General features: G+C 43.8%; 1 protein-coding gene across 4 annotated transcripts; it reads left to right on the plus strand.

The window, feature by feature from the left end:
- Positions 1 to 1,309: 1,309 nt before the first annotated feature.
- Positions 1,310 to 27,410, plus strand: HIPK1 (homeodomain interacting protein kinase 1). 4 transcript variants are annotated; one of them, XM_055728038.1, is made up of 16 exons: positions 1,310 to 1,316; positions 2,082 to 3,159; positions 8,790 to 8,913; positions 11,163 to 11,282; positions 12,039 to 12,125; positions 12,961 to 13,145; positions 13,448 to 13,610; positions 13,996 to 14,218; positions 15,105 to 15,226; positions 16,753 to 16,887; positions 19,445 to 19,587; positions 19,767 to 19,949; positions 20,524 to 20,739; positions 21,017 to 21,255; positions 21,645 to 21,781; positions 22,790 to 27,410. In XM_055728038.1, the coding sequence occupies exons 2-16, from the start codon at positions 2,084 to 2,086 to the stop codon at positions 23,273 to 23,275; spliced, it is 3,639 nt and encodes a 1,212-aa protein (XP_055584013.1). In that variant the 5' UTR covers positions 1,310 to 1,316; positions 2,082 to 2,083; the 3' UTR covers positions 23,276 to 27,410. The 4 variants fall into 4 exon arrangements, with proteins under 4 accessions (XP_055584013.1, XP_055584012.1, XP_055584014.1 ...); XM_055728037.1 differs by lacking the exon at positions 1,310 to 1,316 and adding an exon at positions 1,791 to 1,941 and having other exon boundaries at positions 19,448 to 19,587; XM_027816414.2 differs by lacking the exon at positions 1,310 to 1,316 and adding an exon at positions 1,792 to 1,941.

A 27,410-nucleotide genomic window follows, 5' to 3' on the forward strand; every position in this document is an offset into this window, starting at 1 on the left:
ATTCGACCATCCCTGATCAATGCAGTCTGCTTAGTGCTGGAACTCGGTGCTTTTTCTCTGAGGACCAAAAGTCCTGTCATGCCCTTGGGGGAAGCGAAGTTATTAGATGCGCCGTGACATTCCGGGCTGTGGAGACCTGTTTTTGCCAGCTCAGCATTGCTGTGCCCAGTTAATGAACGCCCCAGAGTTATGGGAGCAGGTTTCCAACAGCCTCAAAATGCTCGAGATGGCCATGCGTGGTGGCTTTTGCTAGGCTGGTGTGGTCTCCTTCTTTCACCTTATTCCTGTCTCTGCCTACAAGGGTCTAACTCAAGCAGCACACAATGGATTGCGAGATCACGGGATTTTCTTTTTTTTTATTGCATTTTCTTTTGTTCTGATTGTCTCCACCCGGGTGCAAACTGCTATCCCTGATTATTTACGCTCCTTAGAAGGTTCCTGTTCACGCTTGTTCACATAAGAGTAAACAGGAAGCTGTGAAGGTTTGAGATTTGGGCAGGAGTATTTGTAAACATAGTTTTTTAAAAGACTGTGAGCTTCTGAAGTAAACCCAAGAAACCCCTCCGGTGTGCTGACTCTGAAAGGGGCTGAATAAAAGCCGCTGGAGACGGAGCTCTGGGGGGTGATGCTGGTGTGACTCGCCAGGTGCTTCGTGGAAGCGCCTGGCGGCCGAGAGGATGATCCGGCCCCGCCGGGCGCTGCCTCGGCCCACGGGGGGCTCCGGCAGCCGCGGCCCGTTCCGTGCTGGGCTACCGGGCGCCGGCTGCTGGGGAGCCCCAGGCCCGGCGGCAGCGTACAGCCCGCTCCGGGGGTTTACGGGCAAGGACCCCCGGGCCGCCCCCCCGCTCCGCTGGGCCCGTGCCGGGTCAGGGGGCGCCGGGCCTGGGGCGGTCTCCGCGGCCCGGGCTGAGCTCCCCCCGACCGCCGCTTCCGGGCCGCACGCGTCACGACGGCGGCGTGCGCGGTCACGTGGGCGGGCTCGGCGCTCGGCCCGCCTGGCCGGCTCGGGGCTCGGCTGGCTCAGTCTGGCGCGGGCGGCCGAGGGGCCCGGAGCGGCGCGGCGGGAGCGCGGCGGGGGGCGCGCGGGCCCGGGCGGCAGCGGCGCGGGGCGGGGGGGGGGGGAGCCCGGCCGGGCCGTGAGGGCGCGGCGGAGCCTGGCGGCGGCGGAGCGGCCTGGGGGCTCCCCCCGGCGTGCGCGGGCCGAGCGGGCCGGGCCGGCGGCCGCGGCGAGGCTATGATGCGCCCGCTGCGGGGCTCCGCACCCCCGTGTGTCCCCCAGGCAGCTCCGGCCCGCGGCTGAGAACCCCCCACCGGCGGTGAGTGCGGGCGGCGGGGCGCGGGGACGGAAGGGCAGGGCCGGCCCGGCCCGGCCCGGCGCGGCCCGCCGGGCTGGGGACGCCTCAGCGCCCGCGCGGCGGAGGCCCGGCCCCCCCCCTCGCTCCGGCGGGACGCGGCGGGGCGGCGCTGCGGGCTGGGCACCCGCCGGGGCGGGGGGGCCGCGCCGGGGCACGAGGGGGCCGCGCGGGGCCTGGCCCTCGCGCCGCGCCGGGCAAGCAGGCTGGCGGCGCGGGCCCGGCCCTTGAGCTCGAGCCGCGGTGTTCCAGGCCGTTCCGGGCCGGGCCGTTGCGTTGCTATGCGCTGCTCTCGCCCTCGGCGAGCCTGGCGCGGGGCTCCCGCCCGTCCTGCTGTGGCAACGCTGGGGGGCACAGGCCCGGGGGCGGCGGGCAGGGAGAGCCAGGGGAATTCCCTCTGCGCTTCGGCACTTCCGTGCTGTCTCCCGTCCTTCAGCACCGTTTTCCCTCTCGTGCCGGATTTCCTTGGCCTTCAGCAAGCCAGATACAGAGCGGCCTGCTGCCAGTGCCATGGGCAGCAAGGCCAGCCGCAGCCGTTCTGCCAGAGAGCCTTGCTCCGTGGGTGCCCGTGGGATCCGCCGTTCAAAAGGTTGCCTTCCTGGGCGGCAGGCACCACACGGTGCTTAGAAAAATACTTGTCATTCTGGTTTTTGTGCGATGGAGGATCCCATCCCGCGACAGCCTGCTGCTGCTAAGCAGTCCTAATGCGTTCTATCTCTCCCTTTTCAGGTATGGCCTCACAGCTGCAGGTGTTCTCCCCTCCGTCAGTATCCTCGAGTGCCTTCTGCAGTGCCAAGAAACTAAAAGTGGAGCCCTCTGTCTGGGATGTTTCAGGACAGAGCAGTAGTGACAAGTATTATACCCACAGCAAAAACCTCCCAGCAGCTCAAGGGCAAGCAAGCTCCTCTCATCAGGTAGCCAGTTTCAGCATCCCTGCTTACGATCAGAACCTCCTTCTCCCTGCTCCTTCGGTTGAGCACATTGTGGTTACAGCAGCTGACAGCACAGGCAGCAGCGCCACAGCTTCCTTCCAGAACAGCCAAACCCTAACGCATAGGAGCAACGTTTCTTTACTGGAACCATACCAAAAATGTGGATTAAAAAGGAAAAGTGAAGAGGTCGACAGCAACGGTAGTGTGCAGATAATTGAGGAACATCCACCTCTCATGCTGCAAAACAGACCTGCGGTGGGTGCTGCGGCCACAACCACCACGGTAACCACTAAAAGCAGCAGTTCCAGTGGTGAAGGAGATTATCAGCTGGTCCAGCATGAGATCCTGTGCTCTATGACAAACAGCTACGAGGTCTTGGAATTCCTGGGCCGAGGGACGTTTGGGCAGGTGGCGAAATGCTGGAAACGTAGCACGAAGGAGATTGTAGCCATCAAAATCCTAAAAAACCATCCTTCCTATGCTAGGCAGGGCCAGATAGAGGTGAGCATCCTCTCTCGGTTGAGCAGTGAGAATGCTGACGAATATAACTTTGTTCGCTCCTATGAGTGCTTTCAACACAAGAATCATACATGCCTTGTATTTGAGATGCTAGAACAGAACTTATATGATTTCTTAAAGCAAAATAAGTTCAGTCCGTTGCCCCTGAAATACATCCGGCCAATTCTGCAGCAAGTGGCTACTGCCTTGATGAAGTTAAAGAGCTTAGGTCTGATACATGCTGATTTGAAACCAGAGAACATCATGTTGGTGGATCCTGCAAGACAGCCCTACAGAGTGAAGGTGATAGACTTTGGTTCAGCCAGCCACGTGTCTAAAGCAGTGTGCTCCACTTACTTGCAGTCACGCTATTACAGGTAAGTGCTGACAGTGCGCTCACTTTCATATGCTGTGCAAGCAAAGTAAAGCTGATACTGATGAGGTGCTAGGGGTTTGCTTCCACAAAAGATTAACTCTTCTGCCGTTAGGTCTAATCCCAGTTGAGGGGGAGGAAATGATCAGCCTGTCCACTGTCCAGCATGTTTCCTGGAGATTTCTTCTGAAATTTGTATGTAAATAAATAGAACTTCTGCTTTGTGAGTGTGACATAATATGCAGTCCCGTACCTACCTTTTATCCCAGATTAGTGCAGGAAGCTGATTTTACCCTGTCACTAGTTTGTGACGATGTGTGAAGTAGCAGACTGGGGAAGTAGTATGCTGGTAATTAAGTAGTACGTTTTGGATTGTTTGCCATGACCTGAAACTAGTTCATTAGCCATGATCATTTAAAAGGGAGAGAAGTCAAAGGCATGCCAGTTTCTTTTTGTCTTGTTTCTTCTGTTCCCATCTTTTTCCGAACCCACTTCACGAACGCATGACTTCCTATGTCAACCCTCGATAAGTCAAGCTTTCATGAGACCTGTAGCTCTTTTAAAACAGCAATGAGCTAGATCTCTGCTTCCGTTAGCAAAATGTAGAAGTGGCTTCTAGCCTACTCCTGTCTAAGAATTAAAAATAAACTGTGGGCAAAAATGTTAAAAAGTCAAGAAACTGTGTAGCTAAAGAAAGCTGTGCTTTTTCTTTCACTTATTCTTCCAGCTTCGTTCTGTTAATAGTGTGTATTTCAATATAAGTAGGAGTAGACTTCAATAAATGGATGCAGAAAGAACTTCTGGCATTAAAGGAACATGAAAAAGGCTGTGCTGTGTTGTCAGGGTTGCTTTCAGTGGAATGTGAGCTCACTCGACGCAAAACTTAACTAGTATCTAGTCCTTCCAGCTGGGAGACAAGAGGACTTGAGACACTCCACCCCACCCTGTGTGTCTGCCCTGTTTGATGTCTTTCACGTCTTCCTAGCTTCAGTTTAAAGCCCTGGCTTGTAGGCTCGTTCTGTTTGTTCCTCATACTCCCTGTATCCCTCTCCCCTTTGTTTTGGGGTTGGGTTTTTTTTTTTTTACTCCTCAACACAAGAGTACCAGCTGTCTGTGCCATTTCTTTCATGTGATACAGACTTTTCTTAATCCATTCCTCTTAGTCTTCACTCAGCTTGTTGGTACTAGTCTTTCCAATTCCATACTATTGATCCTTCTTTTTTTGTAATGCAGTTGTCTTCTGTGTGCCGTAGTTCTGTCAAAATGCTCACTGTCTAAAACACATTATCAATTTTGTTGTTGCATTGAAAGAGGTGACCACTGATCACGAATCTGCTCTATCTGACTTGCCACACATGATCAAAAGAGTTTGGGGAGGCATATAGTGCTTTCCAGTTTCTGGTATTGCAAAAACCAGATTTGGCTGAGGCAGAAGCAGCAAGGGATGATTAGTATCTTAAAGGGGCTGCTTGGAAGGAAGCTGTCTGCTTCATCTTTGTGTATGGCGCTGAACTCCAAGCCACTTCCGCCTCCCTGACGCGGGGTGACTGACACTGCCAGAAAGGCAAATAACCTGAGATTAAACAGCATTTAAGACTGTCTGCTTGACTGAAGTTAAAGAATGCTGTGATGTGGAAATCTAATATTTAGTGATATGTAATTAGTTTAATAGTGATGATTACTAAAATGCATAGTCTAGGAACTTATGGAGATAGTGTAGAAACCAGCTTGTTGTGGGAGAACTTGATTATTTAACCATGTTCACATTAAATTAGTGTTCAGATGAGTTCCATGTTGTAAATTTTTTTTCATTGCTGTTTTTTATTAAACAGCATAGACCAATTCTTCATTCAGTTCTCTGTCAGCTATTAGAAATAGACTTCTTCTTCTGTGTTCACTTTTTTGTTTTTAGTACCTGTTGCTGGCACTTTTGTTACCTCTGTCTCCTGTGGAGACATCTAAACCATCCAAACTCAGGTACTGTAAGGTGAATGTTCTGAGATATATATAGATATATATAAAAATATGTACAAGCACACCCCCACACCCTGAAGGGAAAAAACCCTTCCTTAATTAATTCTGCTTAGTGCTGCTGGAGGTCATCTTGTCCAACAGCCCTGCTCGCTCCAGGTTCTGACTGTACTTCTGGCAGCTGGATGGCTTGCATTGGTCGCAGTGTGTGGTTCCTGCAGTACCGTCCAGTTGGGATGTAGTATTGGGTTTGTCCAGGCAAATGTGTTCAGGGCTGAGGCAGGTTCCCTCTCTCCACAGGCGTTACTGCTGCCTCTGCCCTGTAACCCTGGTCAAGAGGGGCAGTTTTACTGCTGGAATATGGTTGACTTAAAGCACAGGTAGAAGTTCCTGTGAAGAATTCTTTGACTCTGAAGCCAGGCATGGACTAGGAGTGGACTAACTCTAGGAGTCATGCTTCTATGCAGTGACTAGTTTCTGTGGCAGTCCTGAGATCTGTTAGCAGTAATTCCTGACCTGAAAACTAGAGTATGTGCTGGCTATGTCAGGTGCGGAAGGGTTGGGATGCTTTTGTCCTCCTTGGGGAGGATAAGCAATAGAAGTAAGCAGACAGCTTGCAGAAATGAAAGATCCCTGTGAAGACCGATCCCCCTGCTCTGCAGAGAATGAGGTTTACTTGTGTCCTATGTCATGTAAGTAGAGCCATCATGTGAGTCTTACTCAGATCCCTACCTCCTGATGTTTCCTGTGGGTCAGTGTAGAGGCGCCTAGCAAACTGAAGCCGAAGGACTGAACAGACTGAGGGAGCCTGCAGAGTGCAGTAGTATTTCTTAGGTCTGCTTTGGGCTACATGACCTACTTCTGCCCCAGTCGTGTTGGCCTGGGAAGCAGCAGTGCGTGCTGCCAAATCTAACTCTGCTTGCTAATCCAGCTCTGAGTGGTGATCGTGTTATTCTCTGCATTGCTGGTTGTACAAGCTTCATATTACTCTCGTTCTTCACAAGGGGGAGGGCTGAAGACCCAGGTGTAAGCATGGTGTGTTTTGAAATGCTGAAAGTCAGTCTTGACTTTTTCTGTAGCTGCTGTGAGTCTTCTCTCTTCTGAGAGTGCTGGAGCATATTTGCCAGCTTTGGAAGTTAAGAGTTTGGCAGGCATGTGTGCAAAGAATGAATGTTGTTGATTTTTATTTCAAAGAGCTTAAGATTGTAAAATCACTTTAATCCCCTACAGACCAGCTATGAAAGTGACCTCTGCCTGTTGTCCTGTTTCAGCTCGCATCTCGTAAGGCCACTGATTACAGTGGTGTAAAAGGGGGTGAGAGAGATTCTGATTTACCAGTTCTGTCCTGCAATCAAAATGAAATCAGGTGGCTTGTGAGAAATTAGTTTATTTAGTTTCAGGGAATAAAATGCAGAGTTCAACTTGCTGTCATTTTGGTATTGAAGTACCTAAGTCTATTCCAGTATGTAGGTAAAGACCAACAAACCGTCACATCCAGCTTTTGTTGCCACTGACTTCTCTTCCCATTGGAATCAGTGGGATTTTTTTAATGCACATGTGAAGGGCTAGCATGCTCTGCTTACTCCACAAACCACTTGTATTTTAGTTCGTTTGCCAGCCCAAACAGAGAAAACTTGTGTGCAGTGTTCCTTATATGACAAGTTTGGGGCCGATCCTATGTAAATTGGAAATACCTGCATAAGTAGGATAATCAGGAGAATCAATACAGTTGACAATGGCTAGAAAACTGATGGCACACAGGGTTCTGAAAATCCTGTGTGAATGACTACATCATGCTTGCTCTGCTTGTGAAGGCCAAAGTACTAGAGAAGTGGGTTCCTCTTGGCTGCAGCTATTGGCCTATAGAAAGTTGGATCTATTCTAGTGTAGTTCTTTAAAATATAAATGTTTAGGAGGACACTCAGCATTCAAATATTGGATACCTATCATACTTGCATAATAATTTTATATTTTCACGTATGCGAAACCATTGCAAAATTGGCTGCTGCCAGGGATAGACAAACAAGAAGGCAGAAACAGGCCAGTGTCAGGTAGAGCAAGGGTTGGAATGTATTAGCTTAGATAATCTATTATTCTGATTACCGAAGCTGTATCAGGGCTCTGTTTTTGAGGGGCTCAGACATAACTGAAGGTCCTCTGTGCTTTAAAGCTGAACAATAGAGAATAGGTATGACCACTGCAGCAACCGGCTGGTTCAGCTATCTATCTTTTTGATAGATCTTGTGCTTTCTCAGGGGCACTGTGCCTGGGCAACTGGGATGAATGCATTTGTTTTGGAGACTGGCTAATGGTAATTGTGTAGTCACCTAAAACAAAAGCTGAATCTATGTCACCACGACACAAAGGGTGATTAATTGGAGAGTCACTTCTTGCCATGTACGAGCCAATTGGGAGGTATGTTCAGGCTGAACAGTGGAGGAAGGTGAGTGTCTGTTGGTGGAGATCTATTGGTACCTGTACGTTGTACAAGCCCTGGGTATTTCTTTTAGAGTTTTGTAGAAAGGTCAGAACTGGTTTCGGAGCCTTTGTTTAATTGAAATATCCACACTATAACGCAAGAAATGTCATGCAGGTCCTGGGGCATGCTACAGGAGTCACAACCAGAAAATAGATAGCCTGGAGTTTAGGACTTTTCTGTCTTCCTTTGTGCTTGTGTTAGTTATGCATGAAGAAGATCAAGGTTTTTGAGTTTCCTGTACTTTCCGGAGTAAAATCCCACACAATCTCACATGGTTTTTGCAGCACTTCGGTTTTATGCTCTATGCAAATATATGACCAGAATTTAGCCTGACGGAAGGGCATTGGTTTGTTTCAGAACTGTGTGTAGGTGAAGAGTTGTACTAAACCATCCTTTTGTGTTCTGAGTCAGTTTCGGACAGAAATCTCCCTGAAATTCCACCTTGTTGCAGAAGCAAACCCTGCTTGGAGTTTGAGTTTTTTTCATCATCTTCTTGTAAAGGCTAGGCCAGACAGGTAAATTTTGCATTAGGTGTGGTTCAGTGCACAGAAACCTGTAACACAACCTTACAAAGCAGTCACAGTCTCCAGCTGTGTTCTCTCCATCCATTTCAAACTCAAACCTCTCCAAACAAACCCTGAGTGAAAACCTAAGCAGCTCTCTGAAGGGTTCCTTTTTCTGGCTCTGCAGATGCTGTTCTTTTCCACACGAGAATAGGCAGTCTTCTGCAGCTGGTTACCTGTGATCTTGAGGCCTTCCGAGAAGAGTCTGAGCACCATTTCCCAGAACTTTTCTTCCCAGTTCTGTTAGGGTAGGTTGTGTGCCATCTCAGGGACGCCTCACACCATACATGCTGTCAGGTGTAATTAAACTGGGTACTGAAGGAGTAACTTCATCTTACAGCTGCATAAAGGCCGCCTAGGAGTTGGAGGGCACCATGTCAATAAAGCGAATCCAGCTGTGCTGCTAAGTGATAAAAAGGTTGGGATCTGTTAGGCCACTTGAGGAAACATCTTCTGCTTTAAAGTGAATCACTTCATTTCACATGGATTTACTTGTGCTTGAAGGAGAGGAGGAGGGACATTATCCAGAGTGATTTATGGGAAAGAGCTGCGTGCTTTCAGAGTTGGATGTTTTTACTTTTTCTTTCTTTTTTTTTTCTTTTTTTTTCTTCTTCCCAACAGAGCTCCTGAAATCATACTGGGTTTACCATTCTGTGAAGCTATTGACATGTGGTCACTGGGCTGTGTGATAGCGGAGCTGTTTCTAGGCTGGCCTCTGTATCCGGGAGCATCTGAGTACGATCAGGTGAGAGTATGGGGCAGATGTGGGGATGTTCATATGAAACCACACTGATCTGTCTTTGGACCCTCTGAACCCAGTGTATCCTACATCAAATTTCACCTAGTACAAATCACTGTTATCTGTCATCTTAAGTTCATTTTCTCTCAGAGATATTCGCATTGCCTGTCTCTCTTGTACAGGAGAGCGTGGAGTTCTCTGTGTTTTAACTTCAGTTGAAGGTAGTTACCCAATATAGAGAGTCAATTTATGGTTAACCCCTGGCTTCCAAGCCCAAAAGCTGTTGAAATACCTTCTTGTCAAAACAGCAGTGAGGTGTGTGCCCTGACTTGAAACGCTCTCTGTAATTTTACTATGAGGGCAGTTTTTCCGTGTGGAGACAGCGTGAGCCTACACTAATGTTAAGACAGTAATGGCCTCTTAATACCTACAGCAGCCCTCATTTTTAACGCAAAGTGTGAGCCCCAAGCTGTCGCTGAAATACAAGGGCAAGAGTCCGAAAAGGCTTCTTGAACTAATTAGTTCTTTCCGTGGATACTTTAGCATTATTACCTGGGCTAGTCAGTTGCCTATAAAAGGGCAAAAAGTCTATATAAGAGTTTTTTTGAGGGTAACTTTTCCACTGTGGTTTTTATGGTGTTATCTTGTTACAGTGCTTGGTATACTTTTCCTTGTGTGATAAAATACACAAAAACTTACTAAGTTTGAAAACTTACATTTTCCCAGCACTGTAAATTTCCAAAAGAAACACAGTGATACCTTAATGAGCAAAATAAGTTAGAAAATAACTGAGGTACAGCATGGCGGTTTCCTTGCACACTGACTTTTGTGTAATTCTGAGAACCTTATCTAGTCATGTAGGTGGGTGGGGAGGAGGTGCTTTTTCCATTGCTTAATAGGATTTTGCAGTCCTTTGTGATGCAGCGTGAGGTGTGACTTCATGTGGTTGACTTTGATATCTGAATTGCCCTCAAAAACTGGGGATGACTTGCTTTCATGTTTTCTGAGATTCTGCAGCAGCAAGTAAAAGCTCAGGCAGGTCTTCTGAGAGGACCTCTCCAGGAATGGGTTTATGGGTTGGGATGGGATTTACAGTTACTTTTGAAACACCCTTTGGCTGTAAAATAAGAGTTATGTCTCACAAAAATAGCAGAACTTTTAGCTGAACTCTTGTGTAGATACAAAAAATATTCGCTTGCAGACACTCAGATTCACACTGGCGTAATTGAAAAGTGAGTCAATAAATTCATACGGATCACAAGCTGGAACAGTGAGTTAAGTGCCCTGCAATGTTCATCTGTTTCGCCACAGTGGCATAGCAGGAGTTTTGCAAATAAGAAATGTGACATGCTAAGGGACCTATAGCTGTTAATTCCAACAAAACCTAGTTACCTTAACACTGTGTTTCCAGTCCTCATTTTATAAATCAGACTTAACAGGTTTTTTCCTTAAACTTTTAAAGTAGACCTCTTTCAAAGTCATGACCTCTTTAAAGTCATGAATGTCACATTTCTCACCATACATCTTAAGAGCAAATAGCGTTAGCAGTTGGGCAATATTTGGAATATTTTAAAGAGCTTATTATTGTGCTTTTTCATAACTTGCTCTTTTCTTTCCTTTTGAGCATACCTTTTTATTTGTTAGCTCTTTACCAGTGTTTTGTTGATACCATCACAACTATTCAGGTGCATTTTCCGAAATTCTGAGCCACTTTTTTGTTACATGTGAAGTACATGAAATGTTACTGAGAATATAAGAACCTGATTGTACTGTAGGTTTGGCCTTGCTTTCTTGGTCAGCGAGAGCTTCACCATGACATTATTCTTAAATCATGTACCTAGAGTACATGTAGCCAGCCACAGCAGTGTTGTTTGGATACTTATATGTTTAATTACAGATACGTACATGGTGGTATTTTTCTCTTAAAATATGTACTGCTTAGACTGTTGGTGTTACTTTATCCACATATCAAAAGCTTACAGGCTGCTCACATACACTTGTACAAATAATATTTCTGTAACATAAGAAAGATGTATTTAAAACCTAAAATTTCTGCAGATAATATGATTGAAAAAGTTAGGTGTCTTTATAAATGCTTGAGATAGCTGAAAGTGCAAAATTAAAGGGACTATCTGGGCGTTCTTTATTTACATGTTATTTCCTATTTGCTGTGAACAAACCTGGCTGATAATTACTCCATTAGCTATGAGTTCTTTATATTGGGAGTCCTCATTCTTTTTAATTTTCTTTCCTAGATCCGTTATATTTCACAAACTCAAGGCCTTCCAGCAGAGTATCTTCTCAGTGCAGGAACGAAAACAAGCAGGTTTTTTAACAGAGATCCAAATTTGGGATACCCACTTTGGAGGCTAAAGGTTTGTCTTGTCTTTTTAATTCTCAGTTCTCTTTTGTTCATTGAGGGCTTCACGTAAATTTACACCTAGTTTTAGTGTTCTGTGAAAACATTCTGAGTGAAGACTGGATGTGAAATGCCATTCAGATATAGCTGATTTGTGTATTTCATTTCAGAACCTGTACAGACCTCCTGGTACTCATCTTAACAATAGCAGCTGTGCATGATAGTACCAGCAAAGAGTGGGTGTTAAAGTAATTGAGATAATGGTTACTTATTACGGCCTGCTCAGTCTTGGTGAAGTGTGTCATCTCCTGACAATACAAAAAGTAAAACGGGGAGTATTTCATGATAGTCTGTGTTAGTTTAACAGAAATTTATTTATGTATTGGCAGAGGACAGGAAAGAGTCAGATATACACTTGATTTGCCTTTAAATCTGAGCAGCAGAAGGAAGGGGATTTTGCCTTTCTTCCTCTTTTGTAAAAGAGGGGTTTAAAATATTTATAGCCTCTTTTCCTAAATCAGATATCTTCAGTTCTTCTGGCTACTGCACTACCTAACGAAGCCTTGAAATTAAGTCATCCTGCTGTTAATTTAGCTTTGTGATGAATGATCTTTCCAGCTGAGGAAATGAGAAGCCATGGGTGTTTTGGTTTGGCCTACTGGCACTTGATTTGTTTTAAAGAGGCGAAAGATCACCTGGCTTAACTCTTTCTTGCTGATTTTTCTTTATCAGTATGTGATATCTTTGTATTAACAACTGCTTTCTTTTATAGACCCCAGAAGAGCATGAGTTGGAGACAGGAATAAAATCAAAAGAGGCTCGGAAATATATATTCAACTGTTTGGATGATATGGCGCAGGTGTGTGGAAATCTTGTAACACACGGATAACTATCATATTAATTACATACATTATTTGGGATCCCTAAAAGAGGCTCCTGTGCTGCAGTAGTCCTCTTCTGCATGCTGTTGAGAGCACTGATATGGGTTTTCCATGGAGCCAGTTTGCATCAGAAATCACTGTATTAAAGACCCTCAAAATTTTAATTATGAAGCTGTTAAGAAATTTCCTGTTTTTTCTTAGGCCTTGATCTGGTAGATGCAACAAGTGCGCGTAGCCTGTTGTCACTAGAGGTAGCTGAGTAGTAGGAGCAGTAGCTGAACACCTTCAGATGTGTTTACAGGATTTGGCTTCTTACTGGACTTCGGAAATGTTGACAGGAACTACAGATCGTTCTATTTTTTTCATTCTGTTTTCAGAAGTAAAATGAAGGAATATCTGATTGTTTGAAATATCATGAGGCCTTGAGTCTTGAAATATGTTGGTCTTAATTTTCTGTTGCTTTTATAGCTGTTACCACTTTTCGTCTGTGCAGAGAATATAGAATCTTGCCATTCTGATTTGCCAGCCCCTTATAGCCCCACACAGAAAATAAGGGCATATTGCCAGGCAGTGGAGACTGAAGCCTGGTTGGTATCTATTGAACAGACCAAGTGAGAAATCAGTGTGCAAGTTTGACTGTCTTTCATAGAATGGGCAAGGGAAAGATTGTGTTTTAGCGTTGTAGTGTCTGTAATTAAGCTGGCTAAGAAACAGAAGTGCTCAATAAATATTTCTGCATGATGTGAAATTACTGAATTGTTATGTAGCGATTAATTTTATGTTTGTGTGAACTACTCTCACTTTATTTTCAAGGTGAATATGTCTACAGACTTAGAAGGGACTGACATGTTGGCAGAGAAGGCTGACCGAAGGGAATATATTGATTTGTTGAAGAAAATGTTGACAATTGATGCAGACAAGAGAATTACTCCACTGAAGACTTTGAACCATCCTTTTGTTACAATGACACACCTACTGGATTTCCCACACAGTAATCAGTAGGCTTCCTTAGATTTCTTATTTTGTTTCAGGATTGGCTTACTGGAAACACGGCATTGCACTTTTCTGCTTTCTGTCAATGCTGTTTTCTGCAGTTTCTGGCTGATCTGAAAATAGTGATGGCATGTATAAGCAAAGGAATGTTCATAAGCTTCCTTTTCATGTTTTAGGACATCCTTTGTTGGTTTAAAAAAAGCCAAAACCTAAACGTAAAGGCATGTGCACAAAGATGGGAATCTGTTCTGTCTCTGTTGTACTGGTTTTACATATCTGATATTTTCCTTCTGTCATTGTCTTTCAGTGTGAAATCTTGCTTTCAAAATATGGAGATCTGCAAGCGAAGAGTTAACATGTATGATACAGTGAATCAGATTAAAAGCCCATTCATGACTCATGTTGCTCCTAATACAAGCACAAATCTGACGATGAGCTTTAACAACCAGCTCAATACAGTACACAATCAGGTATAGCATCTTTTAGCTATTTTATACTAATCAAAGAAACAGAGTCATCTTAATTTTGTTCCATCAGACCAAATCCTGTTCTGCAAAACCATTGTCTTTAAATTACTCCCCAGGATTTATAGTCTTGTCTTGAAATTCAGTTCTTCAAAACTTAGGCCAAGGCAGTCTCTTTACTTCACCAAATCATATTTGCCTATCAGTTGAGGAACATAAGTAAAGTTTCTGCAATTTCTGGTTTTTTCTGACAGAACCTAAAAACAGGTTCTGTTTTTACCTGAAACATTTTCCTGGTGCTTACTTCATAGTATGATACTGATGGTTCCTGTTGTTTTATAACAAGTAATCTGATTTTTTTTCTTTTTTGTTTTTCTTTTTTCCCTCCTAGGCCAGTGTATTGGCTTCCAATTCTACTGCTGCTGCTACTCTTTCCCTGGCAAACTCAGATGTCTCGCTGCTAAACTATCAGTCTGCTCTGTATCCATCATCTGCAGCACCAGTTGCAGGAGTGACACAACAGAGTGTTTCCTTGCAACCTGGAACCACCCAGATCTGCACGCAGGCTGACCCATTCCAGCAAACGTTCATTGTTTGTCCCCCTGCTTTTCAAAGTAAGCGGAAAAACCCTTTGTGTGATACTGTGGTTTCTATTAGGTAGAAAAGAGAAGTTGTAATTTGCACTAAATTGAGAAAGTGCAGAAGACCACTCTGTCCTCTTGCATCAGATGTAAGTGCAGAATCAGGTCAGACATGTGTAGACACTTGGGTCTCTTCCAGATCATGCTTGAACAGGTGACAGTATCTTGCCTGCCTAGGTTGCAGTCTTGGTCTGGTTGCCCAACCAGTTTTTCCCCCCAAACTGAACACAACAGCATTCCACAGAAAGCAGTGAACAGAGGAGCCAGACCTATCTGAAAACAAGAAAGTCTCATGCTGCGTTTTGTACGTCAGGAGTGAATGTCTGGTCTTTGAGTCTCGGTTCACAGGCACTGATACAGCTGTGTAGTTTGTTTGCAGCACGTCTTCACAGCTTGCAAAAAAAAAAAAAAAAAAAAAAAAAGATTAGCACAAGCACGGGTCTGTTAATCCTGAAAGTTCCCTGTTTATGCTTATATCTGGATTGTGTTGATATGTACGGTTATGGATGAAGTGGAACTGGTAGTATAAGGTTTGAACTTTGAACATAGTCTGAAGCCACACAGAATTAGATGTCTGTGTTATCTGTATTTCTGGAAACATGACTATGGACTTCAACAGAGCCAAGCTTTTGAGGACTGTCCATCATTGCCCTTTGGCATACTGGGACTTCAGAAGTACTTACTTCAGCTGGTGTTTTATTAGTACGCTTTTGACAAAGGGAACAGCTTTTCTTTCTCTTCATCTGACCCTGTCTTCTGCCCTTACCTGGTACAAATTTGATTTTGGAAAGAAACTAGGGAAAAAAAGAAAAAAGAATAATAAAGCAGCTTAGCAGTGATGTATTCTTGTCCTCCACAGCTGGACTTCAGGCAACTACAAAGCATTCTGGGTTCCCAGTAAGGATGGAGAACGCTGTCCCAATTGTACCACAGGCACCTGCAGCACAGCCACTGCAGATCCAGTCTGGAGTTCTCACGCAGGTAAAGAAAACAAAAAACCAAAAACAAACAAAAAACCCCCAAACACCCATAGAATTAACTGCAACTCCTGCCACCATCCTGGAGAACCTGACTGCCCCTCTGGTGCTGGGGTGAGTGCAATTTCATTTAACTCTGAAACGTTAAATGCACATCACTTCTAAGACAGCATTTTTTTGTTTTGTTTTTTCTGTAATATTTGAAGTGTAAACTATTTTATGTTATGTCCCTCCCTGCTTTTAGGAGTTTTATTTAATAACGGGAATAAATATGTAGTTTGCTGCTGCTAAAAACAGGCTGTATTTTCTCACAGGTGTACACTGCCTTGTAGGTAGTGGTGTACGGTTTTGCCTACATGTTAAAAATATGGCAGCAAATTTTAGAAGAAATAATTTCTGTAAGAAGTGAGAACCCAGTGGACAGAAGTGGCAACACAGATTACTCATGTTAAAATTCCATCTTTAAATTAATGAAATTATTTCTGAATTCTTAATTACATTATTAGTGTGAATTGATGCAAAGTGATGACATAATTATTTCTGTTGTTTGCAGTTTAAACTGTACACGACAGCAAAATTCGTAAATCATTCTAAAAAATTATTTTGTAAATAGTAGTAGTATGTCGTAAAGTAAAACAATTTTTATTTCCAATTAGTAATGCTTTAGTATGTAGCCAGCTCCCAGTGAGCCACAGGTTTTATTCACTGAAAATTTGTAAATGCTTTTATAATTAAGTACACTTTATTTATTTGGATAGTTTTAGTTTCTGCTGACATTAACACACATTTTGTTAGTGCAGTATATTGTACTTACTGACATACTTGTAGAGGAGTAATTTTTAGATTGTTTGGTCTAAATAATTTTGGTGGCATTCTGTGATCTGGTTTGTTTAGCATAATTATACAGGTAATGGTATCCAAAAAGCAGAATACTTGAAGGAGGCTGACAGGAATCAAAAACCTGCTTTTCCTGAGAGTGCAAATTGTACACTAAGAATCTAGTTTTAATTGGACATTTGATGGACTAATATGTGTCTTGATAGTTTCATCACAGGTAACTTTGCGCTTTGATGACACAAAAGACCTACCGTGCCTTCTAGTAAATCCCATAGTTTATCTTTTTCCAAGAGTACTGTGTGTGAGTTTGGAGGTACAACAGTAAATGCTGCATCCTGCTAGGGGTGCAGTCTGTGTTAACAGTTAGCGCAGCATATGTAGTGTAACTTGCTGGGACCAAGTCAAGTATCAATAGCTGAACACTATCTCGTTTTTACTTTTTAAATGTGTCATCGGAGAGATCCTGTTCCCAAATTCCCTGTTCTTCGTGTTCCCCTCAGGGACATGTAAGTGCTTAGAGGAACATGCCCGGAGGGTCTGGGTATTTCTGGTTTCACTGCATTCATTGCAATTCTGGAGTCTGCTCAAGCACCATAGAATGCCAGTGAGGTGAAACCTTTTCTGGCCCTATTGCTGAACCCACTTACCTGCATCAGTACGTGTGTTTCACTCACTGCCTGATCTACATTTCAGGGAAGCTGTACACCACTAATGGTAGCAACTCTTCATCCTCAAGTAGCCACCATCACGCCGCAGTATGCGGTCCCCTTTACTCTGAACTGCGCAGCCGGCCGGCCAGCGCTAGTAGAACAGACGGCAGCAGTACTGGTAATTGCCTCCCTTGATTGTGTTCACTAACTGAGTTTTTGTTTTAACTTAGACTTGCAGAGGGCATGGAAGCATGTGCCATCTTGTGGCTGTGTTCTTGCTACATCTTAATGTCTTGTTGTTTTCCTCCCCAACATTGCTGAAGCACTGTCTGACTCTGACGTTTAGTGTGGCTCTGTAAAGAATCCAGATCCATTGACTATTACTTTTTACTAGCCTAGTATTATAAAGCTCTTCTAAGTGATACTGTAGAAGAGTTGTAATTGTTCTTGTTCTTTGCTTACTATCCTATCTTTGCTTTTTTGATTGTTGAATGCAAAGGAATCAGTCTTTAGCTTGACTCTGCTACAGGTACCTGGATGGCCAGAATTTGAACTACTTGGCAAGTTAGCAGTATGTTTTGTTTTTCAACACGTGTAAAGCTGCTTTGCATGTAGAAATGTTTCAGGTCGTTAAGCCCAGGCTAAAATCTCTAATGATAGCAAATTCTTTAATGTATTGCTTTAGCAGTCGATTTCTCTTAACCTCTGTTGAACACTGACAATAATTTTCTGGCCTTTTATTATTTATAGCAAATCGCAGGTAGCTTACTTCATCCAGATAAAGATACTGTTCTTCACAGATACTTTCAGTTCATATGTATTTCTTGGTTGAAATTAAAGGTGAGCTCTAGTATCCAAATTGGCAATAGCTAGCTGTTAGGCTATTTGGAACAATTTTTAAAAAGTATGGGGGAAGGGAATTAAAACACACCTTTAAGAAATGTATGTTTTCAAAATTGTCCTCTTCTGTATTCATTTGGCACCTGCATCAGAACAACTTTGCAGGTGCCACAAAGAAGTCATTGTGAAACTCCAGAATCAGATCAGTGAAGCTTATGAAAACATTGCAGTGCACAGTTACGTGCTGGTATCCTCACATGTCTTTCAAAGCACATTCCATTATGTGAATCATGTTGTTTCTTGTGGCTTTAAAGTCATAGTTTGAGTGTCATTTTCTTCCAAGAGGGAGACCTCTGCTGAAGTGGAGTTTGCTCAAGTCATACCTGTACGGAAATTAAAACCCACTTGTTTGGATTCTTCTGAACCAAGTTAACTGCTTCTGGTTTCTGAGGATGGGAAGGCAGGAGAGTGGGGTTCTCCTGGGTGTATCAGCCCAGCGATGCATCTCCTTTCCTCCTTTTGAATTTTGATTGCTGAAAGGCTGCAATCTGGGCTCTGAAAACGGCAAGGGGTGACTGTAGCAGAGCTTGGGACACAAGCGAGTTGTTAGTGATGTTGTCAAAAGTGTATTTGGGCTTTTGATTCAACAGGCAAATTCTGTTCTCCTGCGTGTGTGCAGTGGACTTGTCGTTCAACTCCGCTGTACAGCAGTGGAGATCAGAGCCAGCTGTCTCCAGACTATGAGCCTGGATTCTGAGTTTCTCTGGAGGACTTACTGTTTCTGTTTGGATTCTGGGAGCCTTTGGAGTGAATTTGCTCACCTTTAGTGCTTCCGACACTTCTCCCTTGCTGCTTCCCCTGAGTTTGCATTAGCCATTTGCTAAGCTTTGCATATTTTTGTCCTTCCTCTGTCAAAACAGTTCGTCGCTTGGAAGGCCCGATTTCTGCCTCTCATTGGGAATTTATATCTTGCTGTATTAAACTCTCTGCTTTGTCTTGTGCAGGTGTTGGCTTTTGGAAAGACGCATGGTGTGATTTTTAACATGTTTCTCTTTTTTTTTTTTCCTTCTTTTTTTTTTTTAATATTATTATTCCGCTTATGTTGGCAGAGGTTTTAGCAGCTCTCTGCTTTGGAGGCTTCTTGTTTGGAACTGGCATTTGTAATAAGTGGATCTGTTACTTGCAGAAATATTTTATTTAAAACAGCAGGTGTTTATGGTTTTGCAGTTTAAACTGCAAGAAAGAGTGGCATGTATTTTCAAAATCATAGAAATATTGTACTGCCAAATTTATTTTGGTTTTGGTTTTTTTTTCCAGAGAAAACCTGTGTTTTGTCAATTTGGACAGGAACATTAATAATACTAATGAATTAAAAATATCTTCACATATCTCCCTTGTAACTAAATGTTTCTCTTAGTGTGGTTTTTCTTAAATACTTTAGTTGAGGTAGGGTGAATTTCCACAACAGTAACACTGTCTCAGCTCTCTCAATATGAGCCCTTTAAGCCAGAAAAACAGAAAGGACCAAATTGGCTTGCTATTTTGGAATCCTTCAGCAGAGCAGTGTGCATAAACTTACATGCCGAAACAGTCCTGAACACTCAGGCTGCGTCTGGCCTTACAGTATCTGGCTGCATTGTGCAGTACAGTATTAACACTCTTCTCCCCAGGTAACATCTGTGATACAGAAGGTTAGTGAAGTGTCAGGGGAAGCTTGTATCTCTGGTTTTCTTGTTCTGTTGCTGTACTGAGACCTTTTGAGAAAGTGCAATGATGTGCTGTTATCTCTGCAAGCTAACAATCTACACAAGTGCATTTGTTGCTTGGAACAAATCTCTTTTCACCTGTAGGAACTGAAATCTAGTGAATCTGTGTATCTGTTTGTTGTTTTGCAGCAGGCCTGGCCTGGGGGAACCCAGCAGATACTGCTTCCTTCTACCTGGCAGCAGCTCCCAGGGGTTGCTTTGCACAACTCCGTTCAGCCAGCGACTGTGATTCCAGAGACGATCAGCGGCAGCCAGCAATTAGCTGACTGGAGGTAGGGATTGCACAGGGTCCAGCTCTGTGCTGAATGGAAATACGTGCCACTGCAGTACTGCCTGCAATGTACAGAATTTCTCCCTTCCCTTCAGATTCACGCAGTGCTCGGTGCAGCTTGCAGTTCCTGCAGTGTAGCCATGGGATTTGGGTCTTTTTCTTTCTGTTTTTCTGCTCCAGGAATGCACATTCCCATGGAAATCAGTATAGCACTCTCATGCAACAGCCATCACTACTGACCAACCACGTGACATTAGCTACAGCGCAGCCTCTGAATGTTGGAGTTGCTCATGTTGTTAGGCAGCAGCAGAGCAGCAATGTTCCAGCAAAGAAGAACAAGCAGCCAGCACCAAGCGCTGCCAAGTAAGGCTTCCTTTCCCGGTCCTAGAAAGGCTGTGGGTGTGTTTGTGGAGGTTTTAGTTATGGTGTGAAAAACTGATCTTCTGATCATGGTGGTGTTGTCTGTGTAGCTTTTTTATGTGCTGCAGTTGCTTTTAAAGATATCTTGGAAAAAGTCTTCACGCTGTAGTCACTGATACAAGCAATGCTAATTTTGGTGAGAGTATAGGGGATGTGGTTGACCAAGTGCTTTACTGTACTGGTCAAAGGCGGGGTTTGCACATTCAGGGTGTGTTGGTGCCATACCAATAGAAGTGACAGAGCTGACAGCTGTCGAACAAGGGGTGGCAGGTTTCTGGCCGTGTTCGGATGAATCGGTCCCATTCAGAGCATCACTGAGTGCATTGCTCTCTTCTGGGATGTGTTCTGCAGCATTCTCCTGTATGAGTGTCTGTGCTGAGGTTCTTTCTATGTGTTTCAAGATGTTTCTTCTCATACATGTGCTCCAGCCTGCTGGAGCCTGGCTGTTCCTAATGCTGGTGCTGGTTTGTCCCAGCCTGCTGACACGAAGCTGAATACTGCTTTGGTTTTCCATCAGGCCCAGTTCAACTCTAGAGACCATGCCCTCTCAAGTTTACTCGCTCATTGGGAGCAGTCCTTTGCGCTCCACCTCCTCCTCTTCTAACGTGCTCGTCCCAGTGCAGGAACAGCACCAGCCCATTGTGATCCCAGACACTCCAAGCCCACCTGTCAGCGTCATCACCATTCGCAGCGACACTGATGAGGAAGAGGACAGCAAATACAAACCTGCCAGGTAGGAAGATCATTTCAGCAGCCAGTCCTGATTTGTCCTGAGCTCAGCCCAAGTGTCAAGGAGAGTGGAGAACACTACATGCAAAGCCCTGGCTAGGCTAAGAAGCACTGCGTAAGACAGAAAATTCTGCATTATGTCTGCAGTTTGTGTCTCTAGTTAACCAGAATTTCATCTGATATGGAGGGGAGGGTATGAGATTCTAGAGGGAGAACCCCTGCATCTTGTGGGAAAAGCTAGAATGTTTTTGCGTTTTGTTTTGTTTTTTTTCCCCCTGCAGTTTGGGTATGAAGCAGAGATCCAATGTGATCAGCTACGTTACTGTTAATGACTCCCCTGATTCCGACTCCTCCCTGAACAGCCCCTATGCCACAGACCCACTTTCCTCTCTCAGGAGTACAGGCGGTGCCCTGGAGCTGCCGAGTAGAGGAGCATCTGACAGCTCCAGCTCTCGGACTATCATTGTGCCGCCACTGAAAACACAGCTCAATGACTGCATTGTAGCTACCCAGGCTTCAGGTAGGCGTGCTCTCGTAGGTTGCTGTGCTCAGTAGTTTTTGCTAAGGCTCAGGTGCTGTCTTGTCCCTGACAGCTTTGTTCTCACAGTTTTGGACTGTCTGCAGTGGGTCTTCAGCAGCTTTAGGTTTCACAGCTGCTGTTCTGAGAGTGCAAGCCTTGGTCTGTTTTCAGTTTCATTGATAGATTTACCTTTCCTCTATGTTTGGCTGCTTTTAGAAAGATCGGTAAAAATTCACAATGATTCTTGTACAATCAGATTTTAAATCATAATTGAAGAAAAGGCCCTGTTACGGAAATAGCCCCTGTACAGTCCTTGGTTACCTAAGCTGGTTATCATAGTGCATGGTGTGTGAGAGGGGAGCATGGGCTAAGCTTTTGAAATCTTTCAGGCATCCTGAGCAGCACCAGTAAGACCAAGCCAGTGGCCTCTGTGAGCGGGCAGTCGTCAGGATGCTGTATAACACCTACTGGGTACCGCTCGCATCGCGTGGTCACAAGCGGTGTGCAGCCTCTCAATCTCAGCCAGGTAAGTGCTGCATGGCTTTTGCTGACCTTTGAACATGATGCTTTAGAATTGCTTTAGAAACATCGTGCTGTACGGCAGGGAGAATGACTTGATTGCAAGAGGATTGTTAGCTGCTACCTCATTAATTCTTTGAAGCCAATTCTGTCCTTTGGCTGTGCAGGGTAGGGTAAACTCCACAGGGAGTATATGTGAAGTTTCTCAACTTCATAACAAATTCTTTGTTCCTGTACCAGAGGGCAGGAGAAGGAAGCATGGTTATGTCCGTATTCTTCAGTTGTGCTCCTAGTCATACCTGTCTTGCAGCGAGGCCTTCTTGATACTTGGGTGGGAAAGCGACACCAGGATCCAGCTGCTGAATTAGAGTAGCACTGAAGGCACTCAACAGTATGAGGAGATTCTTCTCTTCCTTACCTTCCTTTACCTTCTCGCAAAGGCCCGACCAGGAGATTAAGGCTGGACCTTGTCTCTCAAACTAAACAGTTAGCACCTGTCTTCCCTTGAAACTTTCAGAGATTGGTTTCACTTCAGTTTGCGTTGCAACTCTTGATCATTGGGTCAAGCTGCAGTAGCCTTTCAGAAGAGAGGAAGCATTAACACCTCCAGTTAATTTCTGGCGTGGGGACAAGACAGGCTTTGTTGTGCTGAAATGGGGCAGCCCTGCTGCCACTCTCACTGAGGTGCAGAACAGATGTGTGAGGAGTTCAAGGGCTAGGTCGGTCAGTCTTCAGATCTGCAGACACGTGGACTGTGGTACCCCGGGTGTGGCAGTTTGATCCCACTGTAGAGGAGAAGTGTAACCTTTGCCTCAGCAGAACTGCAGTAACCCTTCCCAAATTTACGTGAGGGTTTCACAGAGCTGGGAAGGGAGGATTTCTAGGAGTGTCAGTCCTGCAGCTACATGGAGGTGCTGATCGGAAGGCTCTGACTGACCCTTCCTTGCTCACCTCCTGTCCCCTGCACTTTTCCCTGAGGATAGCCACTAACCTTCTTTACTTCTTCTCCCTGCAGAACCAGCAAACAACAGTGCTGGCCTCACAGGAGAGAAGTGGAAATGCTGTCCCACGTAGGCAGCAAGCTTATGTGGCCCCCCTCACATCAACTATTTCTCAGGCTCCCTACACGTTTCAGCACAGCAGCCCAGTGCATCCCCACCTGGCAGCAGCAACGGCAAACGCACACCTGTCCAGCCAGCCACATATGTACACTTATGCTCCAACCACTGCTGCAACACTGGGCTCCACCACCTCCATCGCCCACCTCTTCTCTCCTCAGGGCTCTTCGCGGCACACCACGTACGCTGCCCACCCTAGCACACTTGTCCACCAGGTCCCTGTGAGTGTTGGTCCAAGTCTGCTGACTTCTGCAAATGTTCCACCTGCCCAGTACCAACACCAGTTTGCTCCCCAGTCCTATATTGGTGCTTCCAGAGGATCTGCTATTTACACTGGATATCCGCTGAGCCCTACAAAGATCAACCAGTACTCGTACTTGTAGTTCCCAGTAAAGCACTGTCCTGCAATAGGCCTGAGAGATTGGAGAAGGATTTCAGGTGAACCTTTACCTGGTAATGACTGTCTGGTTTTTGTTTCTCCCTGATGTGGTTGTATGTTATTCAAAAAAGTCTCTAGTGCGTTCAATCACTGAGCAGCGTGCTTTGTTACCAGTATGAGGGTCACTAATTAAGTTTTTTAAATTTTACTTACTTTTTATAGATGCTTTTAAAAAGTTCATGGTCACATTTATTTAAAATTGTTATGTTGTGCTAATCAAAAGAGGAAAGGAAATCAGCATCTTGGAAGACAGATCCTGATGACTTTTTTAACTTGTATAACTTAAACAGACTAGCAGATTATATTTAGCAGCTTGCACAAATCCATGTTGCCACTAAAAATGTAATGCATGTTTATCTCGTTACGTTGCTGGGGCAGTTTTAAAATCTATTTTAACATTTTTTCTCTAACTTACTTTGTCTCTTAACAAATTGCTGGTTCTGCAAAAGCCATTACATCTCCATATATGTTACTGTCAAAGGTTTTTTTGTTTACTCCTCTGTTTTGTTTAAGGACTGGTAGAGGCAGCAGCCTCATACTGGCAGCATCACATATTCAGGAGTCTGTGTAAACCTTGAAATCTGTTGTCTTTTCTTGAAAATTCTGTATCTCCATAACACAGTTGACCTGTTATTGTATTCATTGCAGAACTCTTCTAAGTTTTTCAAACTGTATTCAAGGTTTTACTGTGTAACAGAACTCAGCAGCTTTGTCAGGATGCTGTGGTCTTCAGTTGGGAATGAATAGTGCAGCATTGATCTAAAATTTGGTTTCTGCAAATTATTAGATGCTGGCCCTATAACGGAGCTGGATTCCTTCACAGAAGCACAGGGCTTTTCTTTGTTCTGTTTTTCTTAATATTTTTCTTCACATGATTTGTTTAGGAGGGAGTTGAATTTGAAATACAATGAAACATCACTGTATTGATGTGTACAGCCTTTTTTACTCCTGTGAGCGTATCCTCCTGGATATGTCAACAGCTACTTTAAAGCGCTCTTATTAAGACTTGTATACAGTACACGCATGTAGGAATCGCAAAAAAAGAAAAAAAAAAGGAAGAAAGAAAAAGAAAAAAGGAAAAAAAATCCAGATTTTAAAGTTTATTACTGAATTTAAAACTATTTTAGAGGTTTTGTATTGGTGGTGTTTTAATATTTTACATAAAATGAAATATGTACATATTGATTAGAAAAATATAACAAGCAAAACTTCCTGCTAACCCCAAACGTTCTGTCTTTGTAATCAAAATGTGTAGTGATTATACTTGAACTCTGTACTTAGTGTTTGTCTAAATCTTAAACGTTCCTGGGGATGGAGTTGATGTATCCTTTGTATTTAAACCAAAATGAATTGATTCATGTTGGAATGTATGTGATATAATGCAATGGTTAGAGCTCATCACTGTAGCACTGAGAGAGGAGTAGAGCTTCATGAGAGGAAAGGATACCTTCTGATTTGTTTTGCACAGGTATGTGTGATGAAGAGTTGTTTGGTGTGTCCCCTTATTGTAGTGCCTTAAATGATGATGTAGTGTGACTAGAGTTTACAGTGAGCTTGCCTTATGAGGGACCAGCAAGCCCCCGTCGAATTGAAGCAATTCACTAAGCTTACCACAGCAAGAACAGCAGTATGTTGCATAGGTGCATTGTTCTCAGTTTTAATGCTATCATAAAAAGCTACATTTTTGTTCGGAGTGAAGCGATGTTTCCTTAAAGCTTTTCCTTGAAATGGCACATGTACTGTTAGATGTCTGTCAGTGCATTTCGAATAAGGTAGTGCTGGGAATGCATTGGAATGTTTAGTCTCATATTGCAGAAGTGATTAAATATGTGCAATCACTTTTTATTAGATAGTATGGCGTTACCTTCCCCCACGTTAATAGCAGACATTTCTTGTAAAATATTGCTAGCTTGGTGATAGAATATTTATACCAAAGAGAGCCTGCTGTAAAGCACATAATACCATTAAAAAGTTTTGTAATGCTACTGCTAATGTGGAGTTGTTGGGAAGGTTTGTCAGCTCTAGCCCTAGTTAGTGTTCAGAGGAAATACTCATTTTGGATAATCGGTGCAGTTTTTAAACTACACTTTGTTTTCTTGGGTCCCTTGTACTAGGAATTATTTCTCATCTTCAGTACGTAGGTTAAGTATCTTGTCCAAATGGATGATAAACTGGCTTGAGCGGTCATATTACTGCAGCAATAAGAGGTTTTGGTAACCTTGAATCCCAGTTTATGTTCTGTCCCAGTGGAAAAGAGGCCAGTTCTCTGACCAGTATGTGACAAGAAGCGCAAAAGTAATTTCTGAAATTCCACATTATTGATAGAAGAAAGTCTGGTCTGACCCAAAATTGATGAACTGTTTAAAGGTTTGGCAACTCTTTCGATAGAGGGATCAAGGACTTTGGAACTGGACAGTAGCATTAGCGACGTCATTGTTCAGTGTATTTTTAGTCAGAGCACTTCTGTAAATGTGCGGATAACCAGCCGATCTTGCTATGCCACATCTTTGGTGTAAACGATGATATCTGTTGCTGTGGGCACTTTCTTACTTTTCTCTGTATTACATTGCTTGTGTTCAGTACTTGCCTTGAGATACCTCTTGGGTACAGAGTTGTGCCTTTCCATCAAAGGCAAAATAAGCTCGCATTCCTGTGTTTTGGGAAAACATTCCCTGTTTCACAAATAGTAAAGTGTTTTCCATGAAGTCCTAACAGGAAAAAAAGACCTCTAGCAGAATCTACTAGTAATTCTGAGAAGAACTTGCCCACCTCCCCCCCTCCCCCCCGCCAAAAGCAGGTTAAAATGACCATTTGGGGTCCGTATTACATAATTAAACAGTCAAGTGTGCGCACAAAGCACGTTGTCATCTCTTCCACTGTCCAAGTTTCCAAAAGTATTGGTACAGGGAGGACGAGATGGAAACGGCATAAGTAAAATGAAACATACTCCATTCAAAACAGGTTCTTGATTACCCTGAAATTCCTCTGTGATGCGCAGCAGAAGCCAAGCGAACACCACCCCATCCCAGCAGGGCCAGGTCTTACCACAGTGCTGGCTCCGCAGGAGTGGTGGGTCCCGGTCTGGCCCCAGTATGTGCTGCCCAGTCTAAGTGTCTGGTAGTCTGCTCTAAGGAGATACATCCCTTCTTCCCTCCAATATCCAGCCTTCAAATTCGGCTAACGAATTAACTGTCGTCATCAGAGCCACTACACCTATTCTGTAAAGAAATGTGCCATCTTTGGATAGAAATTGGAGTCCTTTTATTTTAAAACTAGTTTGGGATTCACCTTTTGAATACTTGATGAGTGTGGTCCCATCTAGACTTGTCTGCGTGATTCTTGAACTAAGTCAGTTGTTCCTCTTGCCTGACCTGTGTTCGCAGCTATGATAGCCGCTGCAGAGGCAACTGCCGAGGCTTCCCTGCGTAGCACCTAGTTGATGGATGCAGCAATTTACCTCTGACTGAGCAATTTCTTTTAGTACACAAGACTAAATTGCTTCTAAATGACAGGATTGGCACAGCCCTGCTTTCTTTTTTTTATTTAAACTTCTGAATGGTGCCGCATGTCCACATGGTTGTTTGTTGCTGAACTTTATATAATGTGTGATTTCAGATTCAGCTTGAAATATATCTATCTCACTACATGTAGCAGTACATTATATGTAACGTTAGTATTTCTGCTTGAATCCTTGATATTGCAATGGAATTCCTACTTTATTAAATGTATTTGATATGCTAGTTACTGTGTAAAATTTAACTTTCTTTTATGGTTGTGCTCTTCCTTTTTACAAGCCGCTAGATACAGGTAGTTTCTGACAATTACTGATCTATGTTTGTATTGCTGATGTACTTAGGGGGTATGTAAAAATCATTTTAACAAAAGAAATAGATATTTAAAAATTTAATACTAACTATATGGGAAAAGGGTCCATTGTGAAAACATAGTTTATCTTTGGATTCAATGTTTGTCTTTGGTTTTACAAAGTAGCTTGTATTTTAAGTATTTTCTACATAATATGGTAAAAATGTAGAACAATTGCAATGCATCAATAAAAAGGGTTAATTTTCTGTACTCTA

This window comes from Falco cherrug, chromosome 16 (assembly GCF_023634085.1).
Source record: "Falco cherrug isolate bFalChe1 chromosome 16, bFalChe1.pri, whole genome shotgun sequence".
In the NCBI taxonomy this organism is placed as follows: domain Eukaryota; kingdom Metazoa; phylum Chordata; class Aves; order Falconiformes; family Falconidae; genus Falco; species Falco cherrug.

Bases quoted from the DNA above. Each gene is read 5' to 3' on its own strand.
- HIPK1 (XM_027816414.2), top strand. From the start codon at position 1,863: ATGGGCAGCAAGGCCAGCCGCAGCCGTTCTGCCAGAGAGCCTTGCTCC. The intron at 16,888-19,444 runs GTAATTGCCTCC...GTTGTTTTGCAG, and splicing joins AACAGACGGCAGCAGTACTG to CAGGCCTGGCCTGGGGGAAC. The intron at 21,782-22,789 runs GTAAGTGCTGCA...TTCTCCCTGCAG, and splicing joins AGCCTCTCAATCTCAGCCAG to AACCAGCAAACAACAGTGCT.